Here is a 13,524-nt window from a genome sequence, read left to right as displayed (position 1 = left end):
TCCACCACTCTGTCACTTTGGCAGGAAGGTGAATGTTCAGCCCCGAAGAATCACTGGCCCAGACAGCCCTGGTTTAATAGCCCAGCAGTAAGGGGACTGGCCTGTCCCAAACCAAATGGGGGAGGATGGGGGCTCACTCGCTCTGGCCTGGACCAGCAAGCTCATGTCCCCCTTCCATGCTGACAGATGTCTTAAACTGGCCATTAGGAGAGTCACCCTGTGGGACACCCAGTTGAGTCCATGGTTCTTTATAACACGATGAATGTGTGCAACTCGGGATAAAAATAAAGCCCTGCACCTACGTGGAGGAGTAGATGTATATCTGTATGTCCTTCGAATTATCATCAGTGATTGAACGAGAACTCATTGCATATTCTTTCCAGAGCAGCCTCTAGGCACTTTCTAATCCGAGGGAAAAGGCAGAGTCTCTGCTTCTCATACGGGGCAGTTGAGTCTCCTGCCTACTTGCTTCCTCAGAGACCTGAGCTAGCCTCCCAGCTCTACCACCCACCTGCCCCAGGACTTTCCGAAGTGATTCACCTTCGTTTCCTCAGATGTACTGACCTTGCACCTTGCCGTGAGCATTAACTGAGAAAGCTGATGTCCCTAAAGCGCTAGCACTGCCCCTACTGCGCCGTCCATGAGAGCTGTCAGTACATTATTACACGTCAGGAAACTGAAGAGCAGACACTAAATTGTAACAGTTTATTAAGCATGTGTAGGGACCGAGTCGGGGCAGACACAAGCAAAAATGAAAAGGGACTGGATTGGTGGGAATGGCATCAGCCCATCTCAATTCGAGGCCCCTCTACTGGCTTGAACACTTCCTCTGACGCCACGTGTGGCTGTCTGGCCACCTGATTTGCAAACCACCTCAGGTTCTGATCGATGTGCATGCTTTTGGAGAAGTTCAGGCCCTCTCGCAACCATCCTGCCCATTCAATCTATATTTTACAGATGACAGCAGAACACGAAGGCTTCAGTGAAATGACATTTCCAAGGTCAAAGAGCTAGTTGGTGGCAGAGCTGGAATGCAGGACTGTTGGGTCTGCAGTCACCTTCTCAATCCTGTTACCTCCCTTTCTAAAGCCCTGACCCACGTGGGACTTTGCAGTAGTGGCTACAGATTGTGGAGACCAGTGGCAAGATGATTGTGAATTTGCGTCAGAGCCAGTGAGTCCAAATCCATTTACAATTGGGTTGGAGAGCCCGCATGGTAACTGCTGGCCAGAGGGGGCCAGTGAGAAGTTTGGCCCCGTCACCATGACAACATGTAAACAGTATTTCCTCCTTTCCAGTCCCATCCATGGCCACCTGTGATCTTCACTCTGCTTACCTTCTAACGTGGGCCAGAAAAGTGATCCCTATTCTAAGTGGTAAAAAACCTGAGGGTCAAAAGAAGTGGCATGGCTGCCTAAGTACAGGGCCAGGCCGCTCATAATTCGGGAAGAGCTAACCAGACAATTAGAAGGGTCTTCGCATGACGGCTGCACATTTATGCAACAGTCGTGACAGAGGCACATCAGTGCCAGATCCCAGGCCTATGGCTGAGCTCAGCTGCTTCTCACTCTCTTCTGAGGCCAGGCCTGCTGGGAGGTTTCATTTAATTGTGTATTTTTATCATTTGATACATGTAGCCAGATGCCTGTAAGCAATAAATGCCCTTTTCCATCAGTTCCAGCAAGAGAATGTACCTGCCATGGTAGTATTTGCTTCATTGGGCTGCTGACTTATTTTAAGAACTAAATCTTTCCTGTTACTATATTTTTCACTCTGGGGTGCATGTACTCCAAGACTGACATTAATACCTTAACACGGAAGGCACCGTCCTCTCGCGTGAGAACGTAGCGCCACCTAGTGTCCACTCGCGCAACCGCAGCCAAGATAAATAACGGTGGTTAACCTTGACAAAAGTTTCGTGCTCTCAAGGAGAATTGCTACACGCATTCTTCTCTTCTCGCATAATAGAGCTTGCCTAGCAGTATTATATTTGTCTTATTTTTAAGATAAATAAGTTAAGACACAAGGCTCCAACAAGAAAGCTGAGTAAGTTTTCTACTTGCCAACTCCGGGTCATACTTTCCAACTTGGGTGGCTGTCATTTATAAACGATGAGCTCATGAGAGAGGAGGACTAATGCAACCCCCAGGTGCCCGAAGCACAACCGTGGAGAAAGGCAGCCCTCCCGCGGGACCTGATGCAATCGTCTTGGCTTTATTTAGCCTTTCATACCAGCGACTCTAAGCTCTGGATGCAGGATTATCCTCACAGAACCCCTAAGGAGTATAAATCTCAGTGTTATTATTACCTGCAGGAACTCACATGTAAAGAGGTGTTAAGTCTTTCCTCTGTGGCAACTACCCAGAGATGGGGCTGTTTACAGCCCCCGTAAACTCGGTGCCCCTTTGCTTCCCTGCCAGTGCAAGAACCAAAGTCTATCATCCCATTATCACTCAGTGGTTCTGGCCTTCAAGCTCCCAATTCTTTCCAGATATCTAGAGCAGAGTTTCTTGACCTTGGCACCATTGAGTTGGATGACTCTTTGTTTGGGGGGTGGGTGGCCTGTCCTGTGCACCATGAATGTTTACCAGCGTCCCTGGCCTCTATCCACTAGATGCCAGTAGCACCCCTCTCCCCCGTTATGACAATCAAAATATCTCTAGACATTGCCAAATGTTCCCTGGGCGTGAAAAATCACCCCTAGTTGAGAACCACTCTTCTAGAAGGCAAGTACACAGAAATATAAAAACAGTAATACTAACAACAACTACTACTGCCACTGCTACCATTTAAAAGGCACAAATTGCATGCTAAGGGGTTTATGACATTGTCTTATTTAATCTTCACAACCAAGAAACCAGTTTGTGTTGACTCTCTAAGGAAATACGTTACAGATAAAGAGACTGGAGCTCAGAGATGTCAGGTAATGTGGCCAAGGTCACACAGCCGGCAGTGGCAGAGTTACCATTTAAAACCAGGCTTTTGTGACTCCAAACCCTGAGCTCATCACCACCTCCAGATCCTGGGACCACAGATCACAGGTGTTTCTGGAACAGTCTTGATTGTCCACAGTCCTTCTAGAGTGTGCTAGCACCATTAAAATAGTATATACAGATTTAGGTTTAAAGACATAAAGACTGTAGCTCTTCTCTGTAAGAAGATCAATCCAAAGTGTTATGGCAGAGGAGATTTTGCTCTAGGGGAAAGCCCTGGGTCTGGGTTCAGACCCTGTGGTCAATAATTGAGTGTATGGCCTTTATTTGGGGTCAATTATTTAAGCTCTCAAAGTCTCTGTTTATTCATCTACAAGATAAAAAGGATGGGTTAAATGAGCTTTTCAACCCTGGTTGCACACTGAAATCATATGGGGAGCATACTAAAAGGAATGCCTAGGAGTCACCCCAAACCAATTAAACCAGAATTTCTGGGGCCTGGGCAATAACATTTCTAAGCCCCCAGGTAACTCAGTGTGTGGCCAGAACTGAGACTCATGGGACTAAGCCCCTCACGTTCTGTGTTTCTACCTTAGGACCCAACAACTCCCCTTAGATGGGAGGTCCTCTTTTCCCCCTTCCACGACACACAAAGCTGTTTCGGGGGTGCCTAGCTTCTCTGTCTCCTAAGACTGTCCCAAAAGCCTTGAACAATTTCCTGGGACCCCCTCAGTGTCTCAACTGCCCTCCAGTCCCTGAACTCAATATTTCCAGCCTCTCATCCTACCAACCCAAAGTCTGGAAATCCCACCCCACTGTCTATGGCAGGTGGTGGGTGGAAACTCCTTCTACAAAAGGCTGCAAAGAGCAGGGAACATGACAGAAGACAGCTGACAGCTGCGTCCACTGAAAGACTATCCCCCGCCTGGCCTCACTGAGCGCTTGCCCTGTCTGACTTCAATAAGGTTAATTCTAATCCGTGGTCTTTGGGGAGGTGAGAGAATCTCCTCTTTCTGAACATGACTCACTGCCTCCTATTTCAGCTCAAAGGAGAGTGATAACATCTCACTCAGCAGGTCCCCAAGAGGAGCTCTGGCTGCAGAAATGGGGCTGCATCCCTGCTTTTGCCTCCTGCCACCTCCGTTTCTGTGAGCAACACTCCCACAGACGATAGGAGGGCTTCACTCAGTACTTCCAGGTACAAATGAGTAATAAAAGTAATTTACATCAGTAAGCGCTCCCCAGACACCAGGCTCCGGATAGAGTATTGACACGCACTGCTTCATTTCTTCTTCCCAAGTACCCACATGAGAAGGTGTTATTGTTATTAACATCATAATCATCATTATCCCCATTTTACAAATGAGGAAAGCGAGTTGTCTGCATTCACCGTTCCTGTTCCTCAGCCTTGGTCCCCATGATGCCACCAACTATCTGAATGATGGCGGTTTCCCACCGGCCCATGAGCTCTGCAGGGACAGGGACCACATCCGGTTTGGTTCATCACTGACTCCCAGACTGGCAGGAAAAGAGCCAGAATTCAGACTCAGGTAGGCTGGCCCCTACGTGCCTGGAAAGTCTGTAAAGAAGGCTGAGAAACCATTTCCTGGGAGCTGAGCAGCCTGTCAGGAGTGTGGACCACGACGGACATGAAAGAGAGTATCGAAGGAGAATCAATGGCCAGTGGTGTCAAGTGCTGCCAAGACACCAAGGTTTTATCCATGACGAGGCCAGGGAGGGTCATTTCAGGGGAGCTCTGGGGTAGAAAGGAGCTGGAGAGTTGAATGAGTGGGAGATGAGGAACGGAGAGAACCGTTACCAAGTCCAAGCTTGTACTGCTCGCCGCAAGACGGGCCAATAAATCGAGAGACAAATTGTTGGGGCAAGAAATAGCGACCTTATTTGGAAAACCAGCAGACCAAGAAGATGGCGGACTAGTGTCCCAAAGAACCATCCTCCTCAAGTTGGAATTCAGGCTTCTTTTATACTAAAAGAGGAGCGGGGAGAGTCCTGGTTCCAGCCAAACTCCAGAGGAGATGTGTTCATTTCTTCGTCCCTGCAGCCATTCACACATGGGCCTGGGCCTGTGAGCTAAACAAAGGTATTTTAGCTTAATGCTCATTACTTGGGAGGCAGGGTTCCCAGAGAGGGGCCATTATGTATAATTTAAGCTTAAAGGCAACATCCCTTTAGTGATTAACTTGTAGCAGAATACAAAGTTTCTTCCCTGTTACAGAACAAGTGAAGACAACTCCCTGGAGTGGAGGGAGAGTTTGTTTTGTTTTGTTTTGTTTTGTTTTATTATGCTTTTTGTGAGAGAGACTCCAGCATGTTAAAAGCTGATGGGAAGTATCCAGTGGAGACTGAGATATCTCGAGGGATAGAGGGCAGAGTGGGTATTGCAGGGGCCCGGCTGTCTCTGCCACAGCCAGAGGGAAGGCCAGAGAGCCAACCAGATCTCGCAGGTCCACGTGGTGGTACCTGAAGGGGAAGTGAGGCTGGCCCTGGGCTGGCATCTTTACACCAGAATTTTGTTCTATCCTCACGACCACCCTGGGAAGGATGGACACTTTAGCCCCTCTGCACGAGTGAAGAAAACGGATCCTCAAAAGTTAGGTAACTTCGGTGCAGCCAGCAAAGGGCAGAGCTGGGCTGGGCACCAGGCCCCTCTGACAGTGAAGACTGAGCTGGTCCATGGTGCAGCCTGGGGCCCTCTGCAGTCAGCAAAAGGTGACCAGGACCAGGTGTCGCTGGATTCAGACTCAGTTACCAGACCCCGAAGTCCATGGTCTTCCCCGCTGCCCTGCCCTCCCACTGCCTTTTGATCTGCAAGTGATCAACCCTCACCTTCCCGGGGTGAGCCAGTCTTTGTTGGCTCAGCAGCTCATGAACAGATGCCAGGATCAGCGGCGCCAACCAAACGAGACCTCGTCTGAGCTAGTAAATTAGCTCAGCAGGTGGTGGGGCTAGGGGTGCATCTTCTCGAGCCTCTTTGGTCTTCACCCCTCCAGATTCCTCCCCCCCCCCCCCAGGACAACCTAAACACCAGCAACCCCGGTCCCACCGCTAACTGGCCGTGCACCCTGACCCAATGACACCCCTGCACGGCTGGTGCACACCTAGCTCCAGACTCAGAATTGAAGCCCGTGCATCAATCCCATCCAAAAGGCCAGCAATCTGATTAAAATTCTGTCTGAGAGAAGTCTATCTTGCATGAGATGGGACCAACATCCAGGAGCTGAATTTTGTTACAATGATTTTAATAAGCGGGTGCTTTCCATCCGGTATAGGGCAGGGAGGCATTCGTTCTTGAACTGCCCCCAGGAAGGTCAGACTCTGCCCACCCACGTGTGGGAGGCGTCTGGCCTGTTAAAATCAAACACAAACAGAGACCAGACTCACAAAGTCCCTGAGCAGACAAGACCAGTTTAGTTATACAAGCAAATCTTAATTTAGCTTCTTTTGCCAAACAAGCAAGGTTAACGTGACCTGGATCACTTCTTCCTTATGCTGCTGAAAATCAAAAGCAAAACTTAAACTGTTCCCCAAAACTGATACAAGGTAACCAAGAAACCAATTCTTTTTCATTTCAGAGAATTCTAATATTGTAAACAATTCTAATACTGTAACCAATCGCTGCAAAGAATCAACAGTCACAGACTCTACACTATATAAGCTGCTCTATAGCAATATTCCTTGGAGCCTCGTTCCATGGTTCGGTTTGAGTGCTCCCCATTTGCAAACCGTCTTTTTGGTGTGTGCACAATACTCTTCCTATTTACTGCTTCAGTGATTCATTGGTTTTACTTCTGTTTTTTTTTTCTGAACTCTTGACAGCTGGAAGCGGTGTGGGTCCGGGTTGTTGAGAAGAGCTGTGTGCCCTGAGTCATTCTGGAGGATGCTACAGCCCCTCCCACCAAGGGTCTGGGCAAATGGAGGAGAGGGTCATCTAGGACTCAGGGCCCCTGACTCCAGCATCCCAGATTCTGAGCCCCTGAGCCCCTCCTGTGTCCTGAGTTCCTACCAACCTGGGGGGGCGGGGGGCGGCGGGTCAGAATTCAGACACCTGAGCCAGGCAGCCAGCGTCACTGGACACCAAGAACATTGCAATGCACTCGGGTATTCATCCCTCCTCTCTGGCACTGAATGCAAACCTGGATGGCAGGGATTCCTATCCTGCTCATTTGGAATCTCCTGTAACTAGACAACCCTGTATGCTCTATGCTTCCTGAGACACGGGGCCACAGTCCCTAACTGCCGTCACTTCTGCTTGTGAATCTGTGTCGGGTTTATAAAGCAATAGGGTCCTCGGCTTCCTGCCCCTCCCCTTCTTTAGTGTTGCCCCTCCCTCTCTCCATGCCCAGACTCTGGGGTTCTCCCAGCTAAGGGGTCCTATTCCCACCCCACACCCCTAGATCAGTTGTGGGTGGGTGTACAGAGGGACCAGATCCCAGGGAGGACCCTCCAATTTCCTCCCTCTCTTCACATCCTGACCCTCGGGTCCCCACTAAAGAGCCTACCTTTCATCTTGGACGTCAGCCCCTTCCCCTCCCGGGGCCGAACTCCTCATCTTCAAAATGAAGTGCAGGGTACATAAACTTGAAAGTCCCCCCTGACCCTTACACCTCACATCCTCACCTGATTTGGGATGGGATAGAATAAGGCCTGCTCCCAGGACAGCGGATGTAGGAACAGTGATGCCGAGGATGGTGCAGGAGAGCCGCTGCCCCAGGTGGGTGGAGAGCCGACCTCTGTCCTACTTCCCCACCTCCGGGATGCAGGAGACTCAGCCCTGCACAGCTGGAGAGAAAGGACAGCTTGTGGGTGATGGGCAAGCAAAGCAAACTGCCATGCAAACTGCTGCCTTACAGCAAAAAAAAAAAAAAACACAGCATAGTTGAGGGACTTCTGTTTCCATCTCCTCCTCTCCCTTCACCCAAATTGGACCTTGGATGCCTTCCCTGCTCCCAGTGCCTCAAGCTGGAATCTCCCCCTGAGATGTTCTGCTCTGGGTCAACCATAGACTAGGGGGAGATGTTCAGCCTATGAAGAACAATGCCTATCATGCTTGTATCTGGCACTTCACAATCTCTGACCACTTGTCAAGTTCACAACCGTGTTGAATCCCCCAAAGTGCTCTGAGATAGAGCCAAAATGATGGCCTCCATTTTACAGGTGGTGAAAGGGCTTGAGCTAGGGCTCGATGGAGGGGGTCAGGAGAAGGAGGAAGGGATATAAAATTAAACATAAAACCCTCCCAGGCATGTTCCTCTAATGCCGTGCTACTTATGAGCAAATTAAAGTCTTTATAGGATGCCCACCCAACTGATCTTTCATCCCGTCCTTCATCCTACATTTCAGAAGTTTGAGTTGAGAGGAGAGGGTCCATTTTTCCATCACATCCCACCCGCGGCTGCCTGCAGATCCTCTTCACCAGGGCTGTGGGGAAGGCTGGTGCAGGTGAAAATCGCTGGTGAAGCTCCCACAGGCCAGGAGCAGCATGGGATCAAGGGAATGGAGGGAGGCCTTGCTGCTGCCTTGATTCAACGCCTGACCTACTTGTTGCAGGTTAATTGTGTCCCCTCAAAATTCTCATGCGGCAGTCTTAACACCCAGTACCTCACAATGTGGCCTGTTTGGAGACAGAGTCTTTACAGAGGTAATCAAGTTAAAGTGAGATCGCTAGGGTGGATCCTAATCCAACATAACTGGTGTCCTTATAAAAAAGGGAAATTTGAACACAGAAATGGACGCATATAGAGGAAAGAGACACCGGGAGAGGACAGCCATCTACAAGCCAAGGAGAGAGGCCTGGGTGGGATCCTTCCTCAAAACCCTCGGAAGGAAAGAAGCCCGCCGACACCTTGAATTTGGACTTGTGGCCTCCAGAACTGTAAGACAATGCGTTTCTATTGTTTAAGCCCCACCGTGTTTGATATTTTGCCAGGGCTAGAAACAAATGCACTCCTCAAAATCACCTCCGATGGAAAATAAGCCAGTTCTTGGTGCTTTTGGCAAGATGATGTGAGACATTAAAATCAGGCTAAGATGTTACAGGCAGAAGAAGCCACGTAAAATGAGAAATGGAGGGGTTTCCTAGGCTTGCTTGAGAGGGAGAAGTTTGTATGCAAAAAATGAAACTAACCGAGGAGTTTGCCCTTTATCCTGAGAACAATGAGAAGCCCCTGGAGGCTCCTGGAGCAGAGGAAGGAGGAAAGCCTCGCCATAGGACAGTCAATCTCAGGGCAAAGGGCGGGGAAACAGGACAATAAGAAAATCTGATAGGCCAAGGAAACTAAAGGGTGTTAAAAATTCCAACTTGTACGGAGAGGCTGTGGGAGTGGAAGTAAAGGAAAATGATGACACGACACCTCGCAAAATGTCTCCCTGATTTCTCCTGGCTCACAAAATGAACATCATCGTAGACGTCATTCATTCAGCATTTATTGAGCACCTACTGTGTGCTAGACACTATTCTAGATGCTGGGAATACAGCGGGGAATAAAACAAAAACCCTTGGCCTCTAAGAAGGAACATCCTAACCTGGAGAGAATAATAGACATAATAATAAGCACATTATCTAGAAGGAAAGAAAGTTAAGTAGCATGGGGCAAAAGGGCAGGATAAGGAGGACAGTGCAGCTTTAAAGGGGCGGGGGCGGGGGAGGGTGTCTTGTTGAGAAACGGAATGTGAGCGGACACCTGAAGAAGGTAAGGGAGAGAAGCCTGCAGGCCACTGGGAGCGCGTGACCATCATCCTCTCCTTCGTGCGCTGATGGATCATGCTACGGGCATAATTTCATTCCTTCAGTAAAGAGTTAATTAAGCAAAAGGAAATAAGGCATCGTTTCATGATCCCAATCATTAAAAAAAGAGCAGGGACAGAGCTTTACTGATTCACTCTGATGTCTAATAGTATGTAATTACTCAATAAATGTGTTGAATCAATTAATTCATCCATAATCAATAACTTATTTAATTTATAAGAACCAAAGACACCCCCCATAACTTCCCTACAAGTGCGAAACTTGATACAATTTGTCATATAAACAGTAGATTGGAGAATTTTTTAAGACGTAAAGGTACCACTCATAACATCATCAGAACATTATTTCATTTTTGCATTTTCCCTTCCAGCACTTATCTGTATGCATAACTTATCGTAGGTATGATTTAGTATTTTGTAATAAACATACAATTTTGAGACTGGGCTTTTTTCTACTTACTATGTTGTCTTTATAATTGTCACTGATAGAGGATGCACAGGGTCAGTTTCAGACTGCCAGAGAGCGATGTTGCTTCCAATGTCCCTGAACTAGAGAAGGGCAGGTAGCAAGCAGGCTCCATAGCTCAGTGGTTAGAGCACTGGTCTTGTAAACCAGGGGTCGCGAGTTCGATCCTCGCTGGGGCCTCGTGTTCACTCGTGCTTTTTTAAAAATCGTTCTGTGTAAACACGCACCAAAATGCAAAGTGATTTCTGAAAAACGTTACTTCTGGCAGGGTTAAAAGTTACTCCTGAAATGCAAATCATGAGCATCCTTACTGTGCTTTAGAAGTGACCCGGAAGAGAAAATCCTGGAATGCAACAAAGAGCAGGAAAAAGAAAAGAAAAGCGGTCCTCTGCGACCCAGCGCTACCCGGACCTGAGGCCCAAGCACCGGCAAAAGGGAGGCGCGAGGCTCCACCGGCTCGTTTTCAACGCCCTGCAGACTCCCAGCACTGAGTTACAAAAGGCAGAGGGGCGGCCCGCGTTGGGAACTCGACCTCGGGCGGGGCGCGCGGGGCGCGCGGGGCGGGCGGGGCGCGCGGAGGCGGTGCTGAGCTTGCAGTTACGCCGCGCGGCCGGCGGGCGGCGCTGTGGCCAGGCTCCCACTCTCCTGTTCCCGGCCGGCGAGTGCACGTTCCGACACTATTCCCGGGGCTCAGAGAATGGCCAGCGTGGCCTGGACTGAGGCCCGCGCTGTGATGACACGTGGCAGCCCTGGCTTCGGAGCCCAGCCTAGCTCCAAGGTCCTGCCCCCTTCGAGAGGAAGGGGGAGCGATTCATAAAAATAGTCTCGGGCTGTTTGGGAAGCCAAGTTTTGCAACCGGTTTCATGTCTCCGTTTTTTCCCTGAATTCCAGAATGTCGCGTGACAATAGAGTCACGAGAGCCTTTTCTGAATAAATAAATTCTCTCCACCCAGGATTTCTTGATAAAGGATTGCCTGTAAAGTAGCCACTAACCACATGTGGCCACTGAGTGCCTGAAACGTGGTTATTCCGGATTGAGATGTGCTGAAAGAATAAAATACACATTGGATTTAGAAAATTTAGTCCAAAAAAAAAAAAGTGAACTGTCCCATTAGTAATTTTTAATTGATTACGTATTGAGATGATAATACTGGAATATATTGGATTAATTAAAATAAATACATTAAATTTACCTATTTTTTTAATGTGGCTACTAGAAAAATTTTAATTACATGTGTGGCTACCATTTGCAGCTCATATTTCTGTTGGATGGTGCGGGTTCAAGGAGCCAGGGTCCTGTGATCTTGAGTTCAAGGTTAATTCTTAACCTGTGCTCACACCAGGTAAACCTTTCATCTCTGGGTCTCCCAGAGCCAGTACTGTGCCTGGCAAGCAGTAAGCACGGCATTGGTTGAAATGAAATCACGTATCTCCCCAGCATAATCTAAAACTCCACAGAGAACAAGAGAATGTTTTTGTTTTTGTTTTTTAACACCTTTATTGGAGTATAATTGCTTTACAATGGTGTGTTAGTTTCTGCTTTATAACAAAGTGAATCAGCTATACATATACATATATCCCCATATCTCCTCCCTCTTGCATCTCCCTCCCTCCCTCCCTATCCCACCCCTCTAGGTGGTCACACAGCACCGAGCTGATCTCCGTGTGCTATGCGGCTGCTTCCCACTATCTATTTTACATTTGGTAGTGTATATATGTCCATGCCACTCTCTCACTTCGTCCCAGCTTACCCTCCCCCTGCCCCACCGTGTCCTCAAGTCCATTAAGAGAATATTTCTTAAAGGGGTTTAGTTTTGAGAATGATGTAACTGTAAGAATTTCTATCTTGGCTTGCAAGATTTTAGCTCTGGAAAAACACACATGCTTTTGTTGGTTATTTTGCCCTTCTATGGTCTGGATATCTGCTGCTAGGAGTACTGGGAGACAAGTGGTCAGAGTGTCTTGAAGAAATAGGCCCCATTCATGCAAGAAAAATATACATAATTATCACATAAGGGGTATCACTTCACTGGCGCTGAATGCCTTTTTGCAAAGCCATTTCAGGTCCTCAAATACCGTAATACCAAGACTCCTTACCCTGGCTTTACATGGTCATCAAGTAACAGAGTTAGTAAGAAAAAGATGCATTCCAGTCCCATCTCCCTCCAGCCATTCCCAGTCCTCATCTTTCATCCCCTTCCCCCTCCTCCTGCCGGTTTCTATAAAGAACAAGCACATGCGTGTGTGCATTTTTCTGAACCTTTCAACTCCTCAGGCTCTAAGGAAGTTGAATACATGTTGGCTGTGACCTAGTGGTTGTTTTCTCACAGTTCTACCCCTTCATGAAAGTTCACGGGCATTGCCAGCCATCTTCCAAAAAATAAAGCCACTTTGCCGGAGAGAAATACCCTGCCTCTCCCCCAGGTTCCCGGAGTTTCAGGGTACCTGTTCAGTTCCCTTCTCTAGACCCGCTATCCTCCTGTTGAAAAGCTGTGTTCAGAAAGCCTTGAATTTGATGGATGTGGTCCTCTATTTTAACACATGAATTCTGAGCACCTTTCTCCCAGGGCTCAAAACACTTTCCAGTGTTTAGGACTCTGCTCTTTCACTGCTGAGGGTGCAGGTTCAATCCCTGGTCGGGGAAATAAGATCCCACAAGCTGCCCAGCATGGCCAAATAAATAAATTCATTAAATTAAATAGAAACATGACCAAAAAAAACCCCACTTCCAGGCCAGAGCCTTTTTTTTTTTTTAATTGAAGTACAGTTGACTTACAATACTGTGTTAGTTTCAGGTGTACAGCAAAGTGATTCAGTTATATATATACATTTTTTTCAGATTGTTTTCCATTATAGGTTATTACAGGATATGGAATATAGTCCTCTGTGTTATACATAAATCCTTGTTGCTTATCTATTTTATGTATAGAAGTTTGTATTTGTTAATCCCATACTCTAATTTATCCCTCCCCACCTTCTTTTCCCTTTGGTGACCATAAGTTTGTTTTCTATGTCTGCGATCTGTTTCTGTTTTGTGCATAGATTCATTTGTATTATTTTTTTAGATTCCATGTATAAGTGATATCATATAATATTTGTCTTTCTCTGCCTAACTTCACTTAGTATAATATTCTCAAGGTCTATTCATGTTGCTGCAAATGGCAATATTTCATTCTTTTTTATGACTAATAGTCCATTGTGTGTATGTGTGTGTATATACACACATACATACATACATACATATATATATATATATATATATATATATCACATCTTCTTAAACCAATTGTCTGTTGATGGGCACTTGGGTTGTTTCCATGTCTTGGTTATTGTAAATAGTGCTGCTATGAATATTGGGGT

At 47.3% G+C, this 13,524-nt stretch overlaps 1 protein-coding gene and 1 non-coding gene across 2 annotated transcripts in view; one reads left to right on the top strand and one right to left on the bottom strand.

The window, feature by feature from the left end:
• The first annotated feature begins 10,271 nt into the window (after positions 1-10,271).
• Positions 10,272-10,344, top strand: TRNAT-UGU (transfer RNA threonine (anticodon UGU)). The gene has a single exon. It is a non-coding gene; the product is annotated as a tRNA-Thr (tRNA).
• Positions 10,345-11,188: 844 nt separating this feature from the next.
• HHIPL2 (HHIP like 2) overlaps positions 11,189-13,524 on the bottom strand; it is a 32,156-nt gene continuing 29,820 nt past the window's right edge. Inside the window, exon 10 of the mRNA XM_059935981.1 lies at positions 11,189-11,208. Coding sequence (XP_059791964.1) covers positions 11,189-11,208 — 20 coding nt within the window. The remainder of the gene's footprint in view (positions 11,209-13,524) is intronic.

Source organism: Balaenoptera ricei, chromosome 1 (assembly GCF_028023285.1).
Source record: "Balaenoptera ricei isolate mBalRic1 chromosome 1, mBalRic1.hap2, whole genome shotgun sequence".
NCBI lineage: Eukaryota > Metazoa > Chordata > Mammalia > Artiodactyla > Balaenopteridae > Balaenoptera > Balaenoptera ricei.
The sequence above is the reverse complement of the archived record's forward strand: the minus strand, read 5'-3'. Positions and strand labels throughout refer to the sequence as shown.